The 24239-nt window shown below is 43.2% G+C and overlaps 1 protein-coding gene across 1 annotated transcript in view; it reads left to right on the forward strand.

Moving 5' to 3' along the window:
- Nucleotides 1-24239, forward strand: part of Myo10A (unconventional myosin 10A) — a 121656-nt gene that overhangs the window by 8907 nt on the left and 88510 nt on the right. The window contains exons 2-5 of the mRNA XM_080286580.1: nt 10057-10167; nt 21577-21665; nt 21867-21930; nt 23697-23806. Of these exons, the coding sequence (XP_080142706.1) occupies nt 10057-10167; nt 21577-21665; nt 21867-21930; nt 23697-23806 (374 nt within the window). The remainder of the gene's footprint in view (nt 1-10056; nt 10168-21576; nt 21666-21866; nt 21931-23696; nt 23807-24239) is intronic.

Consider the following 24239-nt stretch of genomic DNA (forward strand, 5'->3'; position numbering starts at 1 on the left):
GAGAGAGAGAGAGAGAGAGAGGGAGGGAGGGAGGGAGGGAGGGAATCAAGTAAATTAAGGAGGTACGCGCCCAGAGGAGAGGAAATGAGTTACATGTACTAAGGAGAAAAAAAAAAACGCTAATACCTCTAATGAAATAAGCTGTACAGTTTGCTCAAGGACAGGGACGTGTGTGTGTGTGTGTGTGTGTGTGTGTGAGAGAGAGAGAGAGAGAGAGAGAGAGAGAATTAGGGGATGAAGGAAGAGAGACAGTGTGAGAACGGAAGAAATAAGATGCTATATTGACGAGAGAGAGAGAGAGAGAGAGAGAGAATTAGGGGATGAAGGAAGAGAGACAGTGTGAGAACGGAAGAAATAAGATGCTATATTGACGAGAGAGAGAGAGAGAGAGAGAGTAAAAAAGTTCTTTAAAAATTCCCTTTGGGCATTTCAGACCTTGAGTGTGTTGCTTGCTTCTCCCCATTTTCCTGTACTGCTCATCACCGGAGGCTCTAGAGGGTGGGGGAGAGCCTTCGTCTGTATCTTTTCTTAACCCCTTCACTCGGGCGATTTGTTTTTCAGCTTAATATTGCCAGCGTCAGTCGATTTTATTAAGTATAGAGTGTATGGGATCAGATATAGTTTTTTCACATCAACTTGGCCAAGATTTTCGACCATGCAGCTTATTTCACGTAGCTCAGCGGCAGAATCGGACAATGCTACGCCTCTACGTCCTTTCCACAGCACTTCTTCGTGACTAGCACCATATTCTAGTTTTAATCCCTTGTTAGAACTCAGTATTCGAGGTGGAGAGATGGCAGATTTAGGCCAAGTTAGAGTGAAAAGGATATAGTAGTTAGTAGAGGGTTAGTGAAGGTTATATTTGTACTCTCTTCACTGTAACTTGTGATAAAACTCATTCTCTCTCTCTCTCTCTCTCTCTCTCTCTCTCTCTCTCTCTCTCTCCTTACAATCCTCTGACTACTTTGTTCATGCCATTGAAGGTTTTTGATAAACGATAATGTTTTGTTATATTCTTGCTACTACAAAATGATCTGAATTTTTCTTAGTACATTGCCTGAGTGGTATGGGTTAGGTCTCGTTGAATAGTTTTTTTTTTTTTTTCCGGGGGGGGGGGAGAGCACCATAATACAGCCCTGTCATTATCATCATCATCATCATCACCACCACTAACACCACCACCACCATTATCATCACCAACACCAACTCCACCATTGTCGTAATCACCATCAACACCACCACCACCACAACTCTCACCACCACCACCACAACCGTCATCATCATCATCAGTCATCCCTTATATGTTTCCCCACCTTAAACCAACTCATGAATTACCTCTCGTCCTGAAGGGGTTGCATTCTTACAAGTACCACCAAGGAATGTTGACCTACGGAGCGAGTTTTTGCGTGTGACGAAAATATAAGATGGCGAGATGTTAAATGCCGAACCGGGACAGGGCGTGGCGGCGAAAATGACGATGGATTCCGGGACAGAACGGTGACGTAACTGTAAGAGATGCCGAAGTGGTAAGGGAAGGGTGGCGGGGTGGGATATATACCGAAACTGCCTGGATGACGATGGCGAAATGGAAAGTGCCGAAATGGGACAGGACGTGGTGACCAGTTGACGATGAAGTAAGGAATAGAACTGCCGAAACAGACCATAGATGGATAGATAGATAGATAGAGATAGATAGATAGATAGAGATAGATAGATAGAGAGAGAGAGAGAGAGAGAGAGAGAGAGAGAGAGCGACGAAATAGGTTTAAATACCGGAATATCTTAGCCGTAGATTTTAGCTGAATTGCACGTAGCGAATTTGATCTGGTAGGAGGAAGGGACTGAATAGAGAGGCTGCTAGAGATCGAGCAGCGTGGAGAGCCGCAATTAAGAGACCAAGGCCAACGCTGCAGTCTCGTTATCTGCTGTGCTTCCCTTTACCTCGTGTACAAAGGATCCAACACGCCTGCATGCATTGCCCTTGGTTCCTTAATGGCGATTTTTTTCAATGTAAATATACCGATTTTTTTTTTTCTACTAATATATATACCATTTTATTTTCACATATACCGAATTTTTTGACTGTAATATATACCGAATTTGTTCAGTCTAGTAAATGCCGAAAGAGAGTATATAACGAAAGGGTAGTAGAGGCGGCGGTAGGGCAGAAAGAATGACGAAAGAGCAAAGAGCCGAAACAGTCCAGGAAAGGTGACGAAAAAGGTGTAAATGCCGCAAAAGGACAATGTACTGTAGGTGGTAAAAGGATTGGGTAATGCCGAGTGGGGAGATGAATATTGAAAAGTTGAAAAAAGAAAGTTTAAATATATTTGGGAATTGTGACAGGGTGTTGTGGGTAGAGTTAGGGTGAGGCAAGGTTGGTGAGGTTGGTGTAGGTGGGAGTAGCGAGGCAGTTTGAGGCAGGGTTGGTTACGTTGGGTGAGGCAGGGATGTTGTAGGCAGGGGTAGTGAGGCAGGGTAAGGCAGGGATGTTTTAGGCAGGGGTAGTGAGGCAGAGTTGGTGAGGTAGAGTGAGGCAGAGGTGTGAAGCGGGTGAGGTAGGGTGATGCGAAGTTGGTGAGGCAGGATGAGTTGTTGTGGCAGGGGTGGCGAGGCAGGACGGTACAATAGGCAACATTGGCGTACCTGGCTCAATCCGGTACTGTAGTTTCTCCTGTCTAACCCCTCTGCCTCACTCCCTCCTGTCCCCCCCATCTGCCTCCCTCTCTCCTGCCTAACCCAATACCTCACTCCCTCCTGCCTAACCCTCTACCTCACTCCCTCCTACCTAACCCTCTACCTCACTCCCTCCTGCCTGACCATCTGCCTCCCTCCCTCCTTACCTCCACCTTACCTCCATTCCTCACCTCACTCCTTATCTACGTTGCTCTGTCTTCCTCCCTTCTCCTCTCTTTATCTTCTCTTCCTTCAGTCGCTGGTACTTCACAATTACTCTCTCTCCCTTCCTCCTTCCCCCCCACCCCCCTTCTCTCTCCCTCCGTCTTGCCTACACACCTCACCCTCCTCTTTTGTCTATATATTTTCTTATTTCATCTTCCTCCCTTCTCCTCTCTTTTCTTCTCTCTTTCTTTAGCTTACACTACAATTTCTCCAACCTATATTCTACTCCTCTCATTCTTCCATCCCCCTGTCTCTTTTCTCTCTCTTCCTCTCTCCCTGCCTTAATTTCTGCCTCATTCTTCGTCTCCCTCCATAGCGCCCCCTCCATCCCTCTGTCTTTTTTCTCTCCTCCTCTTCCGTCTATATCTCATCTATCCTCCTCATCTTTCTGTCTCTCTTCGCTCCTCCTCTTCCTTCTGTCTCTCTTCTCTCTTCATTTTCCTTCTGTCTCTCTTCGCTCCTCCTCTTCCGTCTGTCTCTCTTCGCACCTCCTCTTTTTTCTGTCTCCCTTCTCTCCCTCTCCCTTCCTCTGCCTCTCCTCTCTCCTCCTCTTCCTTCCTCTCTCTCCTCTCTCCCCTTCTCCCATCCTTTGTCTCCCTCCTCCCCTCCAGCCCTCTCCTGTTGTCTCCCTTCTGCAGTCCACACCCTGCTCCTTCATCTACCTACCTCCTTCTCTCACTCTCCCTCCCCGTGCATCCCCCATCCCTCCAACCAGTCAGCATTCCTCGCCTCCCTCCTCACCTGCATTTCTTCCCCTCCCCCTCCCTCCCTCCCCTCTTTCCTTCTCTCTTTTCCTGCTCTCTTCTTAACCTTCATTCACCCCCTCCTGCATAATCCTTGCCACTCTCCACAGTCTTCCTTTCAATCCCTCCTTCCATCCTTTTTTCCTTCCTACCTTCCTCCCTCCCTCCATTCCTTCCTTCCTTCCCTCCTTCCTTTGTCGCCCCGTCTTCCTCCCTTCCATCGTCCATTTTCCTTCTATCCTTCCTTCCTTCCTTCCATCCCTCCTTTAGCCTACACCCTCCCTCTGGATTCCATCTCATGTTGGTCTTCCGTGCATGGCTGACTGCATGAATCATTCTAAAACAACAGGCATGAGAGAGAGAGAGAGAGAGAGAGAGAGAGAGAGAGAGAGAGAGAGAGAGAGAGAGAGAGAGAGAGAGAACACGATTGTAACTTTGGTCAGGCCGGAAATGTGGAGTGCCATACAGGAGTATACAAAAGTCACCTGTATAAGTATGTACATATCTTCTTTGTGCCTTTACTGTATCGTGGCGTAAAGCTGCCGTCTCCACCTTGAAGTAGTATGAGTTATAATAGCAAATTTACACTAGAATATAATGCTAGTCACGAAACAGCTGTGGAAAGGATGTCGAGCCGTAGTATTGCCTTTTTCTTCCACTAAGTTACGTGAAATGGCCAGCACAAGGATGGAATTGGGCCAGGTTTACGTGAAAGGACTGTAGCGTCCAATCCCTGAGTTGACCACACTGGTAGCTAATTAATACAATAACCTGACTATTCTGTTTTTCAATCATTTCCTGTGGCACCCTCGGGGATGCATAGGGCCTCGATGAACTCACACCACCACATCCTATCCTGTGCTAACTCCTCAAGATCTCCCCAACACTCATCTCCAGCTTCCCGTCTCATTGTTCTCACCCACGTCTCGTTTGGCCTTCCTCTACCTCTCCTACCAAGTGCCACCCACCCTGGTGTACCTCGTACTATTCCCTGTCTCCTATACACATGTCCTAGCCACTTCCATCGTGAGAATCTAACATATTCATCGATCGGCTGCACTCCCGTTATTTCTCTAATTCTACTATTTGGTATCCTTTCCCACCACTTAACTCCTAATATTCTTCTAAGTGCTTTATTTTCAAACACCAAGAATTTATTTTCCATAGTCACTGTGCTGTACCAAGACTCGTGTCCATAAATTAAGATACTCCTAACCATTACCTTATAAAGTTTGATTTTTGTATGCACAGAAAAATTGTTATTATTCCAAATATTTTTAAGCATTCCCATTGCCTGATTAGCCTTCTTTAACCTTTCCTCGAATTCAAAGTTCAAAGAACCATCCTTGGCTAAATAAGTACCTAAATATTTAAACCTATCAACTTGCTTTACAACCATACCTCCAATTACACATTCCTGCGCATTTTCCATATTCATATTGATTATTTCAGTTTTTCCACAATTAATAACCAAACCCACCTTGCGACCTTCACTCACCAAACAGTCCAACACTCTTTGCATCTTTTCTGGCCCATCACAAATCAAAACTATATCATCTGCATAATCTAAATCCAAAAGTTTCCTGTTCTCTCCCCAAAGTATACCTGCACCGGTTTCTGTTCCAACGCGTTTCATAATGTAATCAATGACCAATATAAATAGTAAAGGCGATAGAACACCACCTTGAATTACTCCGGACTTGACTTCAAACGAATCACTCAGACAACCATCAACCATCACTTTACAAAACCTGGCCTAAAATTACAGTATCTCCATCTTCAGTGCTGAGTTCTTACAGTAGACTAACAACAAAATATGATGCCAGTCACGAAGAAGTGCTATGGAATGGATGCAGAGCCCTAGTATTGTCTGTTTCCGCGATTGACATACGTGAAGTAAGCTGAAAAGACGAAAATTTGGGCCAGGTTAGAGTAAAAAGAGTATAGAACAACAAAATATGATGCCAGTCACGAAGAAGTGCTATGGAAAGGATGCAGAGTCGAAGTATTGTCTTTCCTCCATTGACGTACGGGAAATAAGCTTCAGAAGGACGAAAATGGGCCAGGTTAGAGTAAAAAGGGAATAGTTCTTTTATTCCAACTTGACAAATATCCCCAACATTTTCCAGGTCAGCTGATGGCCAGATGTAGTCAGATTGGAGGGTTGATTTGAGTAATAACCAAGGAGATTCATTCCTACCTTATCACTACGACTCGTCGATTTTCAAGCAACCACAATTGAGTATTCTAGTTGTTGGAGTGACCCTGTTCCGTCAGATAAGAACAAATTAGTTTCCTCTCATTCAGATCAAGGAAAGTACAGGAACGGAGCCATATTGCTATAAAATTAATGTTACTTTTTACTCTGTCTATTGCCACATGCCTTAATCCCGTAAGGGGTGGCCACAAACAAATTGCCTCCATGTCGCCCTGTCCCCCGCCATTTCATTGCCCTGCGTTTTACATACAAATTAAAATAGAATATGGTTTTTCCTTTCAGTGTTTGCTAGGATACGGCCGTGATGGTATTTCGGTGCTGCATGGTGGCCCTTCTGGTTTCGTCCTTATTTCGTCCTTATTTCGTCATGGTCTCATCCTTCTTATTTCGTCCTTATTTCGTGCTTCTGGTTTCGGTTAGAGGGTTTGGTAGGTTGGGGGGGGGGAGTCTTCTTATTTTACTATCCTTTTCCTTCTTTTTTTTTTAGATAACATATTGTCCTCTCTATAACAAACAGCCTCGAGAGAATTATTATTATTATTATTATTATTATTATTTTTTGCTGTTTGCTTTCGTTTGTGCCTCTTTATACCCACCCCAATCTCCCTCCCTCTCTCCCTCGTCCCCTTCTTCGTCACCCTCAGCCTCCCTCCCTCTCTCCCTCGTCCCCTTGTGTCTCACCCTTAACCTCCCTTCTCTCTTCCCTCGTCCCCTTCTTCGTCACCCTTAACCTCCCTCCCTCTCTCCCTCTTGTTTCACGCTTAACCTCACCCCTTCCCTCCCGTCCTACTCTCTCCCTGCCTCACCCCTAAACTCCCTCGTATTCTCCTTCCTTCCCACCATCCTGCCTCTCTCTCTCTCTCTCTCTCTCTCTCTCCCCCCACCCTGCCTCCCCCACCTTCTCCCTATCACCTGACCCCTCACCCTGTTACCTCACCCCACCTTTCTCACAGACAGGTAAGCTTCGTGACTCTGCCCTTTCTTTCACTCTCCCTCTGTCTCCCTTCCTACCTCCCTCTCTCCCCCCTACTCCCCTCTCTCTCCTCCCTACTCCCCTCTCTCCCCCCTACCCCCCGTCTTCCTACTCCCTTATGTCTCTTCCTCTTCCTAAACCAGCTGTCTTCTTCCATTCACCTTCCCCTTCCTCTTCCTTCTTTCCTCTTTCCCTCCCACTTTCTTCTCTCTTATTCCTCTCTCTTCCTCCCTTCCCCTTTCCCTCCATCTCTCTTTCTCCCTTCCTCTCCTCCGTCTCATCCCTCCCTCTTTCCTTCTTTCTTTCTTCCCTCCATCCTCATTCTCTTCTTCCTCCCTTCCCCTTCCCCTCCCTCCTCTTTCTTCTTCCTTACCCCTCTCTCCCTTCCTCCTTCCCGGCTCCCCCTTCTTCCATCCCTGCCCCCTTCTCTGCCCCTCCCCCCCACCTTCACCCTCCTCTTCTCCCCTCATCCTCTTTGTCTCCTGCCCACATTACTTCTTTTAAATCCCCCCTCCCCTCCCCTCCCCTCCCCTCCCCTCCCCTCCCCTCCCCTCTTTGTCTCTTTCCATCTCCCACTTCTCTTCCCCTCTTTCTCTCCCTCTTTCCTTCCCGTCCTTCCCTTCCCGTCTTTTCTCTCCTTCCCTCCCTTCCCCTCCCCTTACCCTCTTTGTCTCCTTACATGTCGCCCTCCCCCCATCCCTTCTTCTCTCCCCTTCCTTCCTTCCCCCCATCCTTCCCCTCTCCTTATCCCCTTTGTCTCCATCCATCTCCCCCTCCTTTCCCCTCTCCCCTCCCAATTTACCATATCGATGTAACGCAGCCACAATATTCACACACTGCACCTCATTATCCTTTTGTTTATTATTGATGCAAACTGTGCAGAGATTAAAATTACATCAATACCATCATGAAGTGAAATGGCGGGGGACAGGGCGACATGGAGGCGATTTGCTTGTGGCCACCCCTTACGGGATTAAGGCGTCTGGCAATAGATAGGTAAATAGACAATACCATCGGCTACCAGAGAATGTTCAGGTGTAATAAGCAAAATAAATCGCTAAGGAAGAGATGTTACGGACCTTACAAATCCTCCTACATTACTAGAAGCTACTGTTCGATGGTAGTTGAGGTAGGTGATGGTAGTTTAAGTGGTAGAATAGTCCCCTTGATGACTATAAGAATAAGTGTTGGCGTAAGGAAAGTATTCTAAATGACATAGGAAGAATCGGAGCAACTCTTCCTTAGCGATTTATTTTGCTTATTACACATCTATATCCATTTGTATTTTTCCGATGCAAACTATAGGGTATCGATATTAAGGCTGCCTAAACAGGATATAGTGAAATGTTCAGGTATATGCAAAGTAAGTCGCTGAAGAAAAGGTGTCACGATCTCACCCTTACCGCCTCTAGTACGGTGTGTGTTGGGGAGGGAGAGTATGCGCGTGTGTGTGTGTGTGTGTGTGTGTGTGTGTGTGTGTGGTTAGGTGGGTATGGGTATGGGTGTATGTGGGTGGGTGGGCGGATGTGTGTGTGTGTGGGTGTGGGTGTGTTTGTAGTAAATGAAATAAATGGTTCTTGTTTTAACAGATATAATATTCCCATTAACATCAGTAGCATCCCTTTTAAATATCGAAAGAAGTGACCCTAAAGTGGAAGAATAGTGGAGTGTTTGTAGATGTGGTGGTGGAGGAGGAGGCAGCGTGGATGTAGGTAAATGATGGGGGTGGTTGAGGTGGTTAACGAGGGTGGTGGTGGTGGTGGTTGGAGTTGGGCTAATTCCAGTCAACGCCACATTTACCACACTTACCGCTCATAAATACACACACATACACACACACACACACACACACACACACACGAGAGAGAGAGAGAGAGAGAGAGAGAGAGAGAGAGAGAGAGAGAGAGAGAGAGAGCATGAGCAAGCAGATCTCTCTTACTCTTCCCTCAGGCTTAACTTCCGGCGTATAACCTGCAGGGAGAAAATGATGCTAGGAAAAATATTTAGCACATGAAGTAGGTTGAGGCACGCACGTCTATAGCTATACTCCTTTCACCGTAACTTGACCCAGATTTTCATCCTTTGGCAGCTTATTTCACGTACCTCAGCGGCTGAAAAAGGACAATACTACGGGTGTACGTGGTGTCCGTAGCACTTCCTCCTGACTAGCATCATATTCTAGACTTAATCGTTAGCTGCAAGTCATTATTTAAGAGGTACAGAAGAAAGTTTTTATGCAGAGTTAAAAGTAGTTTAGAATAAAGTTATCGTCTTCAATTTTGGAAGTGTCAAATATACCTGACAGGTGTTAAATAGGTGAGAGGTGGAAAAAGAATTATAATAAAAGGTAGTGGTTTAATGAGTAATGGTTTAGTGTGATTAGGTTCACAAAGGTTTGCATTCGAGGGTTGGTTGGGATTTATTTATCACTTGTTAATTACTCAGGCGATAGATTTGGTTACCCTTCCCTTAAATGCTGGGACTGAGTAGCCTAGCCCAGGGTCCCTACGCTACTGATGGGGCAGCGGAGGATTGGATGATGGATGGATGAATGGATGGAATGGTTTGTCAGATCAGTAGGGCATGGGTGTGAGTGGGATGGGAGGAAGGTGAATGGTGTGTGTGTGTGTGTGTGTGTGTGTGTGTGTGTGTGTGTGTCAGAGAGAGAGAGAGTTGTAAAAGGAGGAAGGAAGTCAGTGTGTGTGTGTGTGTGTGTGTGTGTGTGTGTGTGTCAGTCAGAGAGAAAGAGTTGTAAGAGGAAGAAGGATGTCAGTGTGTGTGTGTGTGTGTGTGTGTGTGTGTGTAGGTGACGCTAACCACCCTGCGGCAGCCATCATGGACCTAGTTAGGCGTGTTTGTTGTGGTTGGTGGTGTGGTGTGCCCCCCCCCTCATCTGTCTTTCGTCCCAGCTCTTCCTCTTTCTCGGTTCCCTTCACTCGTCTCTGCAGTCCTCTCTTTCCCCCGCCTTCTCTTCGTCTGTTAGTTAGTCTGTCTGTGTCAGTATCTGTCTGAAAGTCTCCCTCCTCTCTCTGGCGCTGAATAAAGTGCTTGTAAAATTTCGAGTTTCGCTTTTCCTTCTGGTTTTATATAGATATACTGGCACGCTTACCTTTGTGTCAATCACTCAGTTAATCTGTCTATATCTCTGTCTGTATCTGTCCATCGGTAATGTTACTTATTGACCAGTAAGTAATAAAGTTTTACCTGATGTCTCTCCTTAGGGCGACCTGGTGTGGTTTGACCCCGGGCTGGGCTACGTGCTGCCTGGGGAGGTGATGGAGTTCCACAGGGCAGGCCAGGTCATTACCGTAACTGCGCTGATAGGCGGAAAGGTGAGGAAAGAGACCTGTTGAGTGCATGTTATTAGTGATATTGTATTCATTATCATTACCAGTGTTGTCATTACCTCCGCCAACGAAGTTGGAGGAGGTTATGTATTCACGTTTGTTTGTTTGTTTGTCCTCACGATATCTCCAGAGGTTTTCAATGAAATTTTGTGGAAGGGTGAGCCATGGACCAAGAAAGAACTGACTGAATTTTGGGACGAATCCGGATCCAGTGTATTTCACACAATATCTCCACGGATCCGGATCCTTTTTAATGGCAATGACATTGACGGAGGTATGCGCTCTGTGAATGCTTTCTAGTTGTTATTGCTATCTGCTGTATAGTCGCCACCGTTGTCATTATCAGGAACGATAGTGTGTTGGTTAATGACATTTATCGTTACTGCAAGCTGGTATTATCAGTCCTGTTGTTATTACTGTAATTATTGTCACCATTGTTTTTATTGCCATCCTTTTTGTAGTACTCGTTTAATTGGTGTTTCTTATTGCAATTACGATCATCGTGGTTATCAGTAGTTAACGCTTCTTATAGATATATCCCAGACTCACCTACATTAGTTAAGATATCAGTTTTAAGAGAGGACGTGGGGAGAGGAAATTTTGGAATATATGTGAGACCAAGTGAGATGATGAGCGTGGGGAAAGACGGGGATGAGAGGCGGCAGGAAGGCAGGTGAACGACTGAGGGTTAGTATGGAGAAGGTTTGGAGAGCGTGGAAAGTTTTGGGAGGTTTGGAGAACGAGGAATGTTTTGTAACAGTGTGTGGGAGTGTTCAGGAGGGGAAGGGGGAGACGGGGATGGGATGGAGAGGTATATGAGAGAAGGGGGTGTCATGAGTTGGCGAGAGAGCAGCTTGACGGAGGGCAGGGTCACGTGGAGGCGTTTTGTTTGTGGCCACCCCTTGCGGGATTGGAGTGTCTGACATTAGATAGATTGACAGACCTGCGATATGGAGGACACTACAGATATATATAGAAAATGACTGTGAAAGACTTGGACCTGCGGCATCTCAGAACCAAAACCTGTGCTGAAATGTGGATCTGGAACACCGTAGACTTATCACTCAGTACTACAGGAATATGAGATTTAATTGTTCGTACTGCTATGGTGATATGGTAACTTATGGTATTTATGACTGGCTGATTCATGATATTGCCTAAATATCCACGCGCTGCAAACGGACATTCAGTCATAAGCGTTGAGGGTTTTCCGTGGCTCGTGGGTGGCAAATACGCTGCAGCAGCAAAACTTGTCCTATCTTTAACTCTGGAGAAGAAGGGATGGATTAAAGCCAAATTGCTGCGGGGTGGCCATTAACCCCTTAACCGCGGGGCGTCACTTTCGTGACGCTTGGGAGCAAGGGATCATACCGCGGGGCGTCGCTTTTGTGATTCTGTGTTATTTTGAATTCACCCGGGCTTTCAAGTGGGGGCTTGTATCATCTATCAGTACTGACAATGTCCAACACTAGTCAGCACTCCTAATCTCATCTGTACTCCCATCCATTGTTGACAATTTAGCCATTTCTCCCTGTTCTTGACTCCCCTCCCTACCCCCCCTCCATTACCCTATCCTCTCGCCTGCCCGGCCATGCTACGCTAAGTAAATCTTCCCTGGAATTTTTCACTGATTTCATCCATTGAAATAAGCCCTATGTCGTATTCTTATACCAAATAATATATACAAGAAAGAAATCAGGTAAGTGAGAGTGCCATACACCTGGAATTGGCTAATTATCACCTGACAACACCTCACGTGCACTCGTTCGCTAATTTTCGCTGTTTTTTTCCACTTGAAATATGCCGTATAATCTATTTTCGTAATAAATATACATGTAAGGAGAGAAGGGAGAGGCCTAAGTGATATTTACATTCACCTGGAACTACCTAATTTATAATGTATTGTCTAGATTTCCTGCCAATCATATCAGTGCTACACAAAGCTGTTTCAAGATTTAACATTGGTAGCTCTGATTATATATCTCCTAAGTAGGCCTCTAATCTATTTTCGTAATAAATATACCTGTAAGGAGGGAAGGGAGAACCCTAAATGATATTTACATTCACCTGGAACTACCAAATTTATAATGTATTGTCTAGATTTCCTGCCAATCATATCAGTGCTAGACTTAGCTGTTTCAAGAAGTAATATTGGTAACTCTGAATAACCCCTAAAGCAGGCCTCTAGGCTGCCCCTGCGTTATCAGTGTACTGTCATCTTCCGAAGTGAGAGGACGTATGTTTCATCTTGCTGACTTCAAGGCCTTTTTTTCACCCCCATGCAAATGGCTCTGTGACCTTTACCCCCTACTAAACCTCCTGTGGAAAGAGGTAAAGGGCTGACAATTGATAAAAGAGTGACTACGATCTTTCTATTGAGTAAAACAGTGCAAGTGGAATTGTAAATAATGTGTAAATAATGTGTAAACAGCAAGTGAAAGTAATGAATGTAAATATACGTGAACAATGGAAAATAGTTTTATAAGTTATTTCAAGTGACAGTGCATAACACTGTAAATAAAATAGAAATGTAAATAACGTAAATAAAATAGAGATCGTAAATAGAAATGTAAATGAGTAGTATTATAAGAATATGAGTATATACCCTAGGAGTAATTAAAGTGAGTTTCACTCTAGCATGTCTGAATGCTATGAGTTATGAGAGTGAAGATGAAAGTGACATTCACTCTCAATGCCAGTATACTGTACAGGACGAGAAAGTGAATGCTACGTATTTTACTGAAAGAAATTGAATCCCTACAGTGACAATAAACTAATACTACTGAAGGAAACTTATGGATAAAGACTGTAGATATATATAAGTGTTATATAGTAATAGAAATATAAAGTGTGAGGGGTTTTATGAATAATAAATGACAGACTACCATGAGCGAACTAGTGCCAGTGCGACGATCAGACGCGCTCGTAATTTCCATTGCTTTCACAGTGTTTTTTTTTTTTGAGTATGGATCCCAAACTACTTGAAAATTGTAGAATAGTGTTTATAGTGTTTGTATCTGGCTGTGGTAATCATATTACGGGTTGTTGGGAAGTGTAAAGTGGAGACTTCGTTACCCTACTTCAGAGGTCTCCACAAGTCCTACGGTAACCGACGAAGGCTCAACAATCATTCCAGGAGAAAGCTGAAGGTATGTGCCATAAGCATATGTAATTTTATTATTCTAGGACTAATAACTGATTTTTGGCAAATATTTTTTGAGAGTCTGTCGGAGCCCAAATAACCCCGCGGCACACGCAAGTAATTGGTAAACAAGCCCGCGGTGTAGGGGTTTTTAAGGCAAACAGTAAGTTGTTGTTCGAGAACAGTTTTTGTTCATCCCCTAGTCTAGAACATTTTCTTAACCTTCTAGATATCGTGCGTATACTCCTTTTGCACCATTCTGTACAGCTGTGCATTCACAGTTCCGACGACCTTCCAGAACCGAACACCGAGTCGGATTTCGGCATCTTACTATATTGTATGGGTTGTGCTGAGTAACCTGCTTGATAGAATGTCGATAACTAGGTAGCAGATCTGTATAGCACTGACAAATGTGGTTTGGTAAAAAAAAAAAATGGCTTTAGTGATGAATATGTATAACCAGGCCTCTGAATGAGTCTGTTGGCGTGACAGGCCGTGCTTCCAGTTCCCGTGAAGGAGGCAGCCAGGCTTGTATTACGGATTCAGAGTGGAAGGGTAGTGGCAGAGCGGATATTAATACACGATGTATGTATCCCCCCCCCCCAGCATTCCAGGCAGTCCAGAAGAATCGTAAACTTAAACCTACAGTTACCCTTAAAATACATTCTTTACATTGAAAAATGTTGTTATATTAAAAAAAAAAAAAAACACAGGAATATTGTTGCTTCAGAAAATAATTATAACATCAGAAAATGTTGCAGTTATGCCTTGTATGGATACAAGTAACGACCTGTGATACTTATGCTGTCTTCGTGCTACCAGATTTAAATTTTGACCTACCGTTATGTTTTTATACAAGCGCCTGTATCAACTCACTTCCCACGGCTGTGGCCCATATTCCCTTTCCACGTCAGTACTATTTAATATCAGAAGTCAAGTCCTCCCCCACGAATCGGAATAAATCTATGTCGTTACCTCATTTGTGTGACGGGATGGGACATGGAGTTGGCAAAAAAAAAAAAAAAAAAAAAAAAAAAAAAAAAAAGGATTTGTACATTTTTTAAACTTTAATGTGTGTAATTGTATTTTGATGCTGCCACCAAATGTGTTAAGAAAGCAAGCATGTGAAGAAAAAAATAAATCTGTAAGGGATTCAGGGTAATTTTAAATCTCAGGAAATGAGAGAGAGAGAGAGAGAGAGAGAGAGAGAGAGAGTAAATGCCAACTTTATCATTCTAAAGGGGTTTGTCGTGAGCCAGAATAAAGTAAAAAGATAATTGGACGCACATGAAATAAAATTTATCTTGTCAACACGGTAGCGCGTTATTCTTAAATATTCTTGTTATTATTAAGCTGATTTAATAATTTTCGAGAGCCCAGAGGTATACCGTACTGCTTATACTTTAACGTGACCTACAATTGCCATCTCCCCACCTTGAATACCTGGTTATAAAAATGGATTATCGCTAAAATATGATGCTAGTCACTAAGAAATGCTGTGGAATGACTGTAGAAACGTAGTGTTGTTCCTCTACTGACCTACGTCAAATAAGCTGCAAAAGGACGAAAATCTGAGCCAGGTTAAGGTAAAAGGAGTAAAGTAGAAGGAAATGGCGGTTATACTTACCCCTCCCCCCTTCCCGAGTTTGAAATCTCCCAGACTTAACCGCATATTATCAAATTAAACAAATGTATCATCGTACTGAAGAGGTTAATGGATAAATAATTTAATCAGGCCAGTCTAGGTCGCACAGCCAAGCGAGCGTATCATCTCTCCCTCTTAATTTAAAATATTACGCTGTTCCATTTTCGCGCTTCAAAATTTCCCGCCATCCACGTTCGGTTGCGTTCGAGTGTGGGTGAAGGGAGTGGTTGCGTGGGTGTGCGGAGGAAGTAAGTCATTCTCGTTTGTAAATGGCTTTGTTATGGCTTTGATTTATGGCTGCGTCTGTGCTTGGCTGCTTGCGATGTTGTAGTGGAGAAAATAGGTAAAGAAAAAATTGTACGCAAGATAAATGATGGTTGTGATTTATACTGGTGTGTTTACGTCTTTCCTACGACTTGTGGTGTTGGAGAGAGAGAGAGAGAGAGAGAGAGAGCGGATTAAGCCATGTATTTGACCACTGTGGTGTTTGTGTTTTTTATTTACCTACGATATTAAGGCAGAAGAAAAATCACCCTCTACAAAGCTTTTTTTTTTTTTTTTTTTATTGTTTACGATAAGACGGGATAGCTTTGTAAAGAATATTATTATTATTATGATTATGATGATGATGATGATGATGAGTATTACTATGGTAGTAATGGCGCCTATCATTCTCTCACTTGATTTAGTGCTGCTTTCTGGTGACAAGCTGAATTATTTTCTGTAACCCAGGAAGCTGTTTACTAAGCTGGGTGGTAACCATATCACGAAATGACGCCAGGTGGTTTAGTATGTTAAGGTGCTCCAACCTGATGTGGCCCATTGGGTTTACATCCTAGGAATGGCTGGGGTTTATTTTCTCACATAATGCCACTCAGGGTTGAAGGACTGGTCACTTGGTATAAATGTTTGTATTAAGTAGCCTAGCCTTGGGTCCCTACTCCTGATAGGGCAATAAGGAACTGGATAGATAGATAGGTAGGTATGTAGATAGATAGATAGGTAGGTAGATAGACAGGGAGATAGGGAGATATATAAATTTAATCAGAAAAATTTGACCAATGGACTTTCTGTGATTGTTTCCTGTATTTTTCGATTTATTTTTTCGATAAGGCGATTGTTTGCTCATATTGTTCTCTCTCTCTCTCTCTCTCTCTCTCTCTCTCTCTCTCTCTCTCTCTTACACACACACACACACACACACACACACACACAGGCCTCATATCTCACTCCCAGTCACGCCAATCTCCCTTCTGTAATCTCCTGTAATCCCAGGCTTTAGGAATGCTGTTGATGTATTTTGCGTGGGTGGTTTGGCCTTCCCTTCAACCGTACCAGCCGGCAAGGGAGGTAGAAGGAAGTAGGAGAGCAAATATAGCAGTTGTTCCATTTCTCTCAACCCTGTAGCGGCTGTGATGTGAGAGAGAGAGAGAGAGAGAGAGAGAGAGAGAGAGAGAGAGAGAGAGAGAATAAGTGACGGTTATAGCAGTTATCTCTCTCTCTCTCTCCGTTGTTTCATTTTGCCCTAACCTTGTAACGTCTTTCCTAACCGCCATAACCGTCACTGGGCCCACAGTTCCAGACACGTTTTTCATTTTTTAGTTTGAATTTCATGTAGGCCTTGTAGAGAGTCAGACAGCGAACCGTATTAAACACAAATTTCGATACGGCATGTTTATTTTTGTATGTTTATTAATGATTATGGTAATTTTGCACAGAAACATCAAACCACATAAACACAAATTTTGAAATGTATGTTTTGCGTTTATTTATCATGGTAATTTGCACAGAAACATCAAACCATATAAACAGATTTTGAGATGTATGTTTTTGTATGCTCATTATTCATCACGGAAATTTACGTAGTGACATGCTATTCTACTGTTGCACTGTGGAGACCATCTTGCATTCCCGTAGAGGTATTGGTAATCTTGTTTATATCGGTAAAATGTCGATCTTGCCTTCACCAGAAATATATAAGAGGATGCTGAGGGTTCACGTGCAGAATTAATCGCTAAGGAAGAAGTGTTAGGAAATTCCCAGAGCCACAAAGTAGGTAGATGGTCCCTTCAGGTGTAGGAGTTGAATATTCGCTGAGTTTTATTATTTTTTTTAATCTTATTTTTTCTTCTTCCGCTTCCTTCCACTCCTCCCTTCGTTCTTCAGTTCCTCCCTTCTTCCTCTTCTTCTCCTCCTCCTCTTCCTCCTTCCCCTCCTCCTCCTCCTCTGTAACTTTACAACGTCTCTGCTAACCGCCATAACAGTCACTTATCGATGCGTTCTTTTGGTCATTTTTCTTGTACTCTTTTTCACTTTGCTCCTCTTCCTGCCTTCCTCCTACTTTCTGCTTGTCCATTCTTCTTGTCTTTCTTCTGCTCAGCTACTCTCATCGCCATTCTTTGTCTTTGCTTCTTCTCCTCCTTTTTGTTTCTCCTCCTCCTCCTCTTCCTCTTCCTCCTCCTCTTCCTCTTCCTCCTCCTCCTCCTCCTCCTCCTCCTCCTCCTCCTCCTCCACCCACTGACCAAGTCCATAATTTATTTTGACATATCAGGGAAGCAGTGTAATTTTTTTTTTTAATGGGGCAAGCAGATCACATCCCATGTTAAAAAAAATGCATAGTGCGTGACCAGAGAGAGAGAGAGAGAGAGAGAGAGGTTAATGAAAAGTTATAAGGTGAGTTGAGGTGAAATTCAGGTGAAGTGCAGGTACTAAAACACACCCACACCCACCCACCCACCCACCCACCCACACACACACACACACACACACACACACACACACACACACACGCACAGTTTTACAATGTGTGAGGTGTGGGAAGGGCAGCGAAATTGCTATAAAACGTCATTGAAGTCAAGGGGTAACGAAAAGCTGTGTGAAGGTGAGGTGAGGGCAGACAGTCGGTACGCAAACATTAGCAGATATAAATAAAAACGAAAAATAACACGAAGCATTCAAACGTATATAGATAAAAGGAAGACGGAAAATCACACACGTACTCCGTTTGTGAATATTAAGTTCAGAGTGTTTGAATTTATGGAGTACCTGAAGTTGAAAGTAAAATTAGCGTTTGTTTGTGGAAAGATGGGGCGTTAACCATCAAAGAACACGCAGCCACAACCACAACGACTGGGCGAAGGTCGTATCATGTATCCGTAAACTACTTCATCTGTCAGACGTCCAGAAAGGGTTACGCAGTGTCTGAAGATGAGAAGTGAAAACGTGAAAGTGAGGCAAGGGTGATAGATTAGATAGATAGGTGGGTGTAAAAAGTGTGTTAGGATGCATATTATGTCTGTATGTAAGAATGAAAGGCCAGAACTAAGTAATGTGCGAGGCTGAAGGGGTAGCTAATGAAAATGCCTGAGTAACAAGCATGTGAGGTGAGGTAGGGTCAGGGTACCGCTAGCTGATGTCACGGCCCTTCCTACTGACCTCCACCTCTCGTCACGCTCTCACTCTCTCACACGCACCTCACCTCCCACCCCCCCGCAAGAAAAAAAAAAAAAAAAAAAGAAGAAGAAGAAGAAGGTGACTGGCCACTTGAGGTATGGATAGGGAGAAAAAAAACTACTGAAGGTGGTCCGTAAATTGGGCTGTACCTGAATCTCATCTTGCCATATCTTGTGTTGTGGGGATGGCTCAGTCTGCTGGTATAGGCGAAGACAGGGAAGTAGGAAAATGAAATGATGCAGGGGACACTGGTAGCGATGACTTGAGCCGTCCTCGCATTACACAAAGCGGCCGACGGGAGCTAGCAGTCTGTATAGGAAAAAATTATCGTGAAAAAATGTATTGGGTGTTATTTGAGACGGTTTTGTGAGTAACTGAAGGATTTTAAAAAGTGGTTGGTTGATTTTATGGACGGAATATTACCAGTGAAAGTTACGTGAGTGGTAATGATGTGAAAACTCCTTCCACCCATCCATCCATCATCCAGCCGTCTGTCATTCGTCCATCCATCACGATGCAGTTATTCATCCATCATTTCAGTCATCCATCATTCAGTTACCCATTATCTATCAATCTTTCATTCGTTCATCCATCATTCATCCATCCATTAATCATGCTTTACATCCACCCGCCCCTCCATCCATCCATCATCCAGTCCTGCACTCCCCATCAAGAGCTTAGAGTCCCAGCGACATATAAGATGAGGGTGACCAGTCTCGTGTCCCTGAATAGCATTAAGTGAGCAGTAAAATCCAACCATTTCCTTGAACTCGAACCCTTAACCCTTGAGAGCCGAGGATTTATGCCCCTGGGATATTGGGGGAAGGGACCTAGCGTACTACCCTTTCCATACTAGCTCATAGTCGTGAAGGTCATAGATTCAGACACTCGGATTATTATTATTATTATTATTATTATTATTATTGTAGTGTTGTTATTTATTTTTTTACTCCTGGGTGGGTGCAGGAGAGGGGCGCCTTCACGTGATGGCACTAATATGACCGGGCGGTGGAGTTGCCCGGTTATACAAACGTCCCTCAGCTCCCTTCCTCTCCCCCCAAAAGAAGATGGTGGAGTGCGTAAGAATTGTAGAGAAAAGCAATCTTATAGACAGCATAGGCTCGAGACAGTTTAGGTATACAGCCACTGATTGCCTTGCTATGTCAGCGTTCATGTACGAGAGAGAGAGAGAGAGAGAGAGAGAGAGAGAATATGCCTCATTTGTCTTCACCTGAGTGTGTATACGTGAGAGGGAGCAGGGGGGAGGTTGTTGATGTCTGGAGTGTTCGTGTGTAGGTGTGAGTGTGTCATAGCGTGAATCATGATAAGTGTAGTAATGGAGTAATAGTTAGAATGATGATAGTAATGATGATGGATCGGTAGATGGAGGGTGATGAGTGTAATGATGATGGATGGATAGATGGAAGATAATGAGCGTAATGATGATAGATGGAGGACAATGAGTGTAATGATGATGGATGGATAGATGGATGATGATGAGTGTAATGATGATGGATGATTAGATACAGGATGATGTGTAATGCTGACAGTGGTGGCGAGTGGTACCTAACGTGGCAGATACAGTGATACCGACCTTTTTAATAAGTAGTAACTAACTCATAGACAAACGACCACCCCTTACGAGATTATGGTGTCAGGCTGCAGATAGTAATTAGCGTGTCAAGTATAGGTGTTAACGGGAATTAATTTAACCTATCCTTGGTGAAGATGATGATGATGATGACGATGTTGATAGTACTACTACTAATAATAATGCTACTATTAATAATGAAATTTGATGCATTTGCAGATCACCAGTCTCCAGTGTAACTCTTGGTGGTCGTTTTACTGGATAGCATACCATATTAAACCTTTAAAATGAGATATAGCTTCCACAAGACGTGAGGTATGTGTGTGTGTGGGGGAGGAGGTGAGGGGATGTTGTGGTTGTGAATGGACCTATACTGGATACTGTAATTTACTAAAGCCTGCAGTGTGTGTAAGGTTGCATAGGCAAAAATAGTTCCTGATTAAGGTGTCGGCAGTTATTTCAGGTGTGTGTATGTTGGCGGGAATCAGTACAAGAAGGTAGCCAAATCTTAGAAACTTGAAAATCAAAAGAATTGGCACAATTACAGGTGGCCCAGTTTCCAAGATCCAACATCCACAAGGTGGTGTGTGGCTACTTTTATGATAAAACTTAAAATAACAGTAGTATGGACTGGTGTATCAGTATTATTATCGTCATCATCATCTTCCTTTTTCCTCTTTTTCTTCTTCTTATTAATGGTAGATGGGGGCACCCATTATCCACTCAGTGTAGTGTTGCCTTTGGTTTACACTGAGTGACAATCCAAATGGTTTCCTGTAACCCAAGAAACCATTTACTGCGCTAGATGGTAACCTTATAACCAAATCATGACGCCTGGTGGTTTAGTGGGTACTTAAGGCAGTCCAGTTGGATTGAGCCTGTGCAGGTTTATATCCAAGGGATGGTTGGGGTTTATTGCTCATGTAATGCCACTCGGGTGAGTGATCACTCTCATCATAAATGTTGTCAGGACCAACTTGCCTAGCCCCAGACTCCTATACTACTCATGGGGCAACACAGGATTAGATGATGATGATGATGATGATGATTATTATTATTATTGCTGTTATTATCATTATTGTTATTACTGTCATTATTGTCATTATTATTATTATTATTTGGTGGTAGGTGGTGGTGAACATCATTCGCTCATTTGATGTACAGTAGTGCTGCCTACCTCTTCTTTCACACCTTTATCATTCATTTTCTGTGTGTGGCCTCCTCTCTTCCTATTTCTCTCATCATTCCTATCACTTTTTATTACTCTTCATTCCTTATCAGGTGGCTTTACAGTGAGTGACAAGTCTAATGATTCCTTGTAAACCAGAAAACCATTTACAACGCTGGATGGTAACCATATAACCAACCCATACGTGTTCCCTACATGCCAAGTGGGTTGGCGGAGGGTTAGTGCCCCCTCCTAATAAAACAACTAACTCAAAGGCAAACAGCCACCCATTACAAGATTATAGCATCTGGTTGTAGATAGATATATTATTATTATTGTTGTTGTTGTTGTTATTATTTATTTATTTTATTAATTTATTTATATCTTTGCAACAGACACAGGTGTTCACGCTGACCAACCTGTCCTCGGTAAAGCGTCGCCAAGACCTCGGACCATCGGGCGTGGATGACATGATTAGCCTCTCGTGAGTAAAGCCTATATGTGTTGAAGATTTTGCCATGTTTGTAAGAAGCAGTGTATTATACTTTCTGGTAAATACTTTGGAATGTTTGGCATGTATACCTGTACTGTCCTATTATATATACTGAACTTTGATTTTCTGGTACAGTATGCAGTTTGGAGTTTTTGTTGTGCATTATTGTATTGATATATATATTGTTTCCAGGGATCTGAATGAAGCCTCTTTATTATGGAACCTAAAAATCAGATACGACAAGGAACTCATCTACGTAAGTATAGTTGTTAGTTATTTCTTTACGTATGCATGTATGTATTTTTGTTAGTTTATTTATTTGGGTCTTGCCGTTTCTTTTACACCGCATTGTTTCTGTTGCACGATACATAGAAGCGATTATACCAAGAGAGTATTAGAGTGTTGGAGTTAGTTGGTTGGTTGGATGGAGAGATAGTCACAGGTCAGGGGGGATGAGGATAGAGATTGTACAGTACAGTTTAAAGGAGCTGAATTATTACAATAGGTTGATTCAAAAGTCCTCTTACCCAGAGGACATACTACGTTAATACAGTGCAGGTAACATACAGAATGCATATACACTGCACTCTGTTAAGATCATGGTGAAGGGATAAGGGTGGAGGCTGTACTGTATAAATTGGATTATTACTAAAGTATGATTCAAGTCATGTTACTCAGATGGCATTACACTGATACAAGTGAATTACAAAACTATGGTATGCACACTTGGTTGGATAGCAGCATTACTGCTTCTCTGATACACCTCTTGCACTCATGCATGAGACCATGCTGCAGAGTAGTAATAGTAGTAGTAGTAATAGTAGATGTAGCAGTAGTAGTAGCAGTGGCAGCAGCAGTAATTGTAGTAGTAGTAATAGTAGATGTAGCAGTAGTAGTAGCAGTGGCAGCAGCAGTAATAGTAGTAGTAGTAATAGTAGCTGTAGCAGTAGTAGTAGCAGTGGCAGCAGCAGTAATAGTAGTAGTAGTAGTAGTAGATGTAGCAGTAGTAGTAGCAGTAGTAGTAGCAGTGGCAGCAGCAGTAATAGAAGTAGTAGTAATAGTAGATGTAGCAGTAGTAGTAGCAGTGGCAGCAGCAGTAATAGTAGTAGTAGTAATAGTAGATGTAGCAGTAGTAGTAGCAGTGGCGCAGTAATAGTAGTAGTAGTAGTAGTATCTGCAACTCCAAGCCTCATATGTATGTGAACCTGGTTAACTGCAAACTGAAATTGCCTTTCTCCTGCAGTCCACTATCCTTCTTTCAGGGGATAAGGAGGGAATTTAGGGATGTTATATAACTGGGTAATGGAGCTGCACGGCTATATGAGTGCCACCACATGAAGGCATCCCTTTCCAGCACCTGTTGCAGAGTAATGTTCAGTAATGACAGCCTGTGATGCCAGGAAAAATGTCAACTTGTTTTCATTGAGATCAAAGCAGGACACTCCATGGTACCGATGTGATGAAGAGACCAGGAGTTATATGATGATCAGCTTAGGATGGTTTATAGCACTTCACCCTTATCAGTTTATTTTCAGTAGTACACAGTGTATTTCTCCTCCATTGTTTATATAATTTTCACATCAATATAGTTTGCATAAATATCACAGATGACAGTAACAGTGTGTTGGGGGGGGGGAAGTAAGGAAAAGAGGCTACAGTCTCCTTAGGTGTTGAGAATAGGGTACTGAGTAACACTCCACTCTAGTGCATTTGTTCTAACCTAGCAAAGACCACTGATGTAACTTCTTTCAGCTCAGTTGATGGCCAAGCATAGTCAGACTGAAGAGTTGATTTGTCTAGGAACCAAGTAGACATTCCTACCTCATAACTATGACCTCACAAATTCCATACAACCACAGCTTAGTATTCAAGTTGTGGGAGGTAAAAGCACAGCATCTATAGTACTAAATGTTGAATGGAAGGAAAGGTTCCAACAGTCACTTGATACTGTACAAGGCTTTTTCATGGTGGATGACGTTTTTCGAATCACACTGTACTACAGCTACATCCATTTCCCCACAGACATACACTGGCAGCATCCTGGTAGCAGTCAACCCTTACCGCATGTTTGATATATATGGCCTGGATATGGTGAAGAAGTATGAGGGGCAGATACTCGGAACATTACCACCGTGAGTATCAAATTCCGTATCTTTTTGGTGGTCCAGTGGGTTAAGGTGCCCCAATTGGATTTGGCACACGAAGAGTTTGTTGTATATCTAAAGTGTGAGAGCAGTGAAAATGAATTATTTGAGAAGAGCATGTGGACTTGCAAAGAGAGAGAGAGACAGTCAGACCAATGAGGAAATAAAGAGGCACTGTGGTGCTGATGCAGATATGGTTGAAATTTGAAAGTGTTAAGAGAAATACTCCGAGATGGTTTGGCCATGTGGAGAGGAAGGAGAGTGAGATATGTAAGGAATGAAACCTTGTTAATAGTTTAAAGCATTTCTACACTGCACAAACAGGTGTCTTTGCAAACTCTTGCCATCAAGTAAAGCTGTTTTTTCTGCTTAGACGCTGATTAGTGGGTCTTTGTTTTGTGAAGCTCAACAGCTTCCCTCC

This window comes from Coenobita brevimanus, chromosome 112 (genome assembly GCF_032717465.1).
Source record: "Coenobita brevimanus isolate Jiangsu-jjx chromosome 112, ASM3271746v2, whole genome shotgun sequence".
Taxonomy (NCBI): Eukaryota; Metazoa; Arthropoda; class Malacostraca; order Decapoda; family Coenobitidae; genus Coenobita; species Coenobita brevimanus.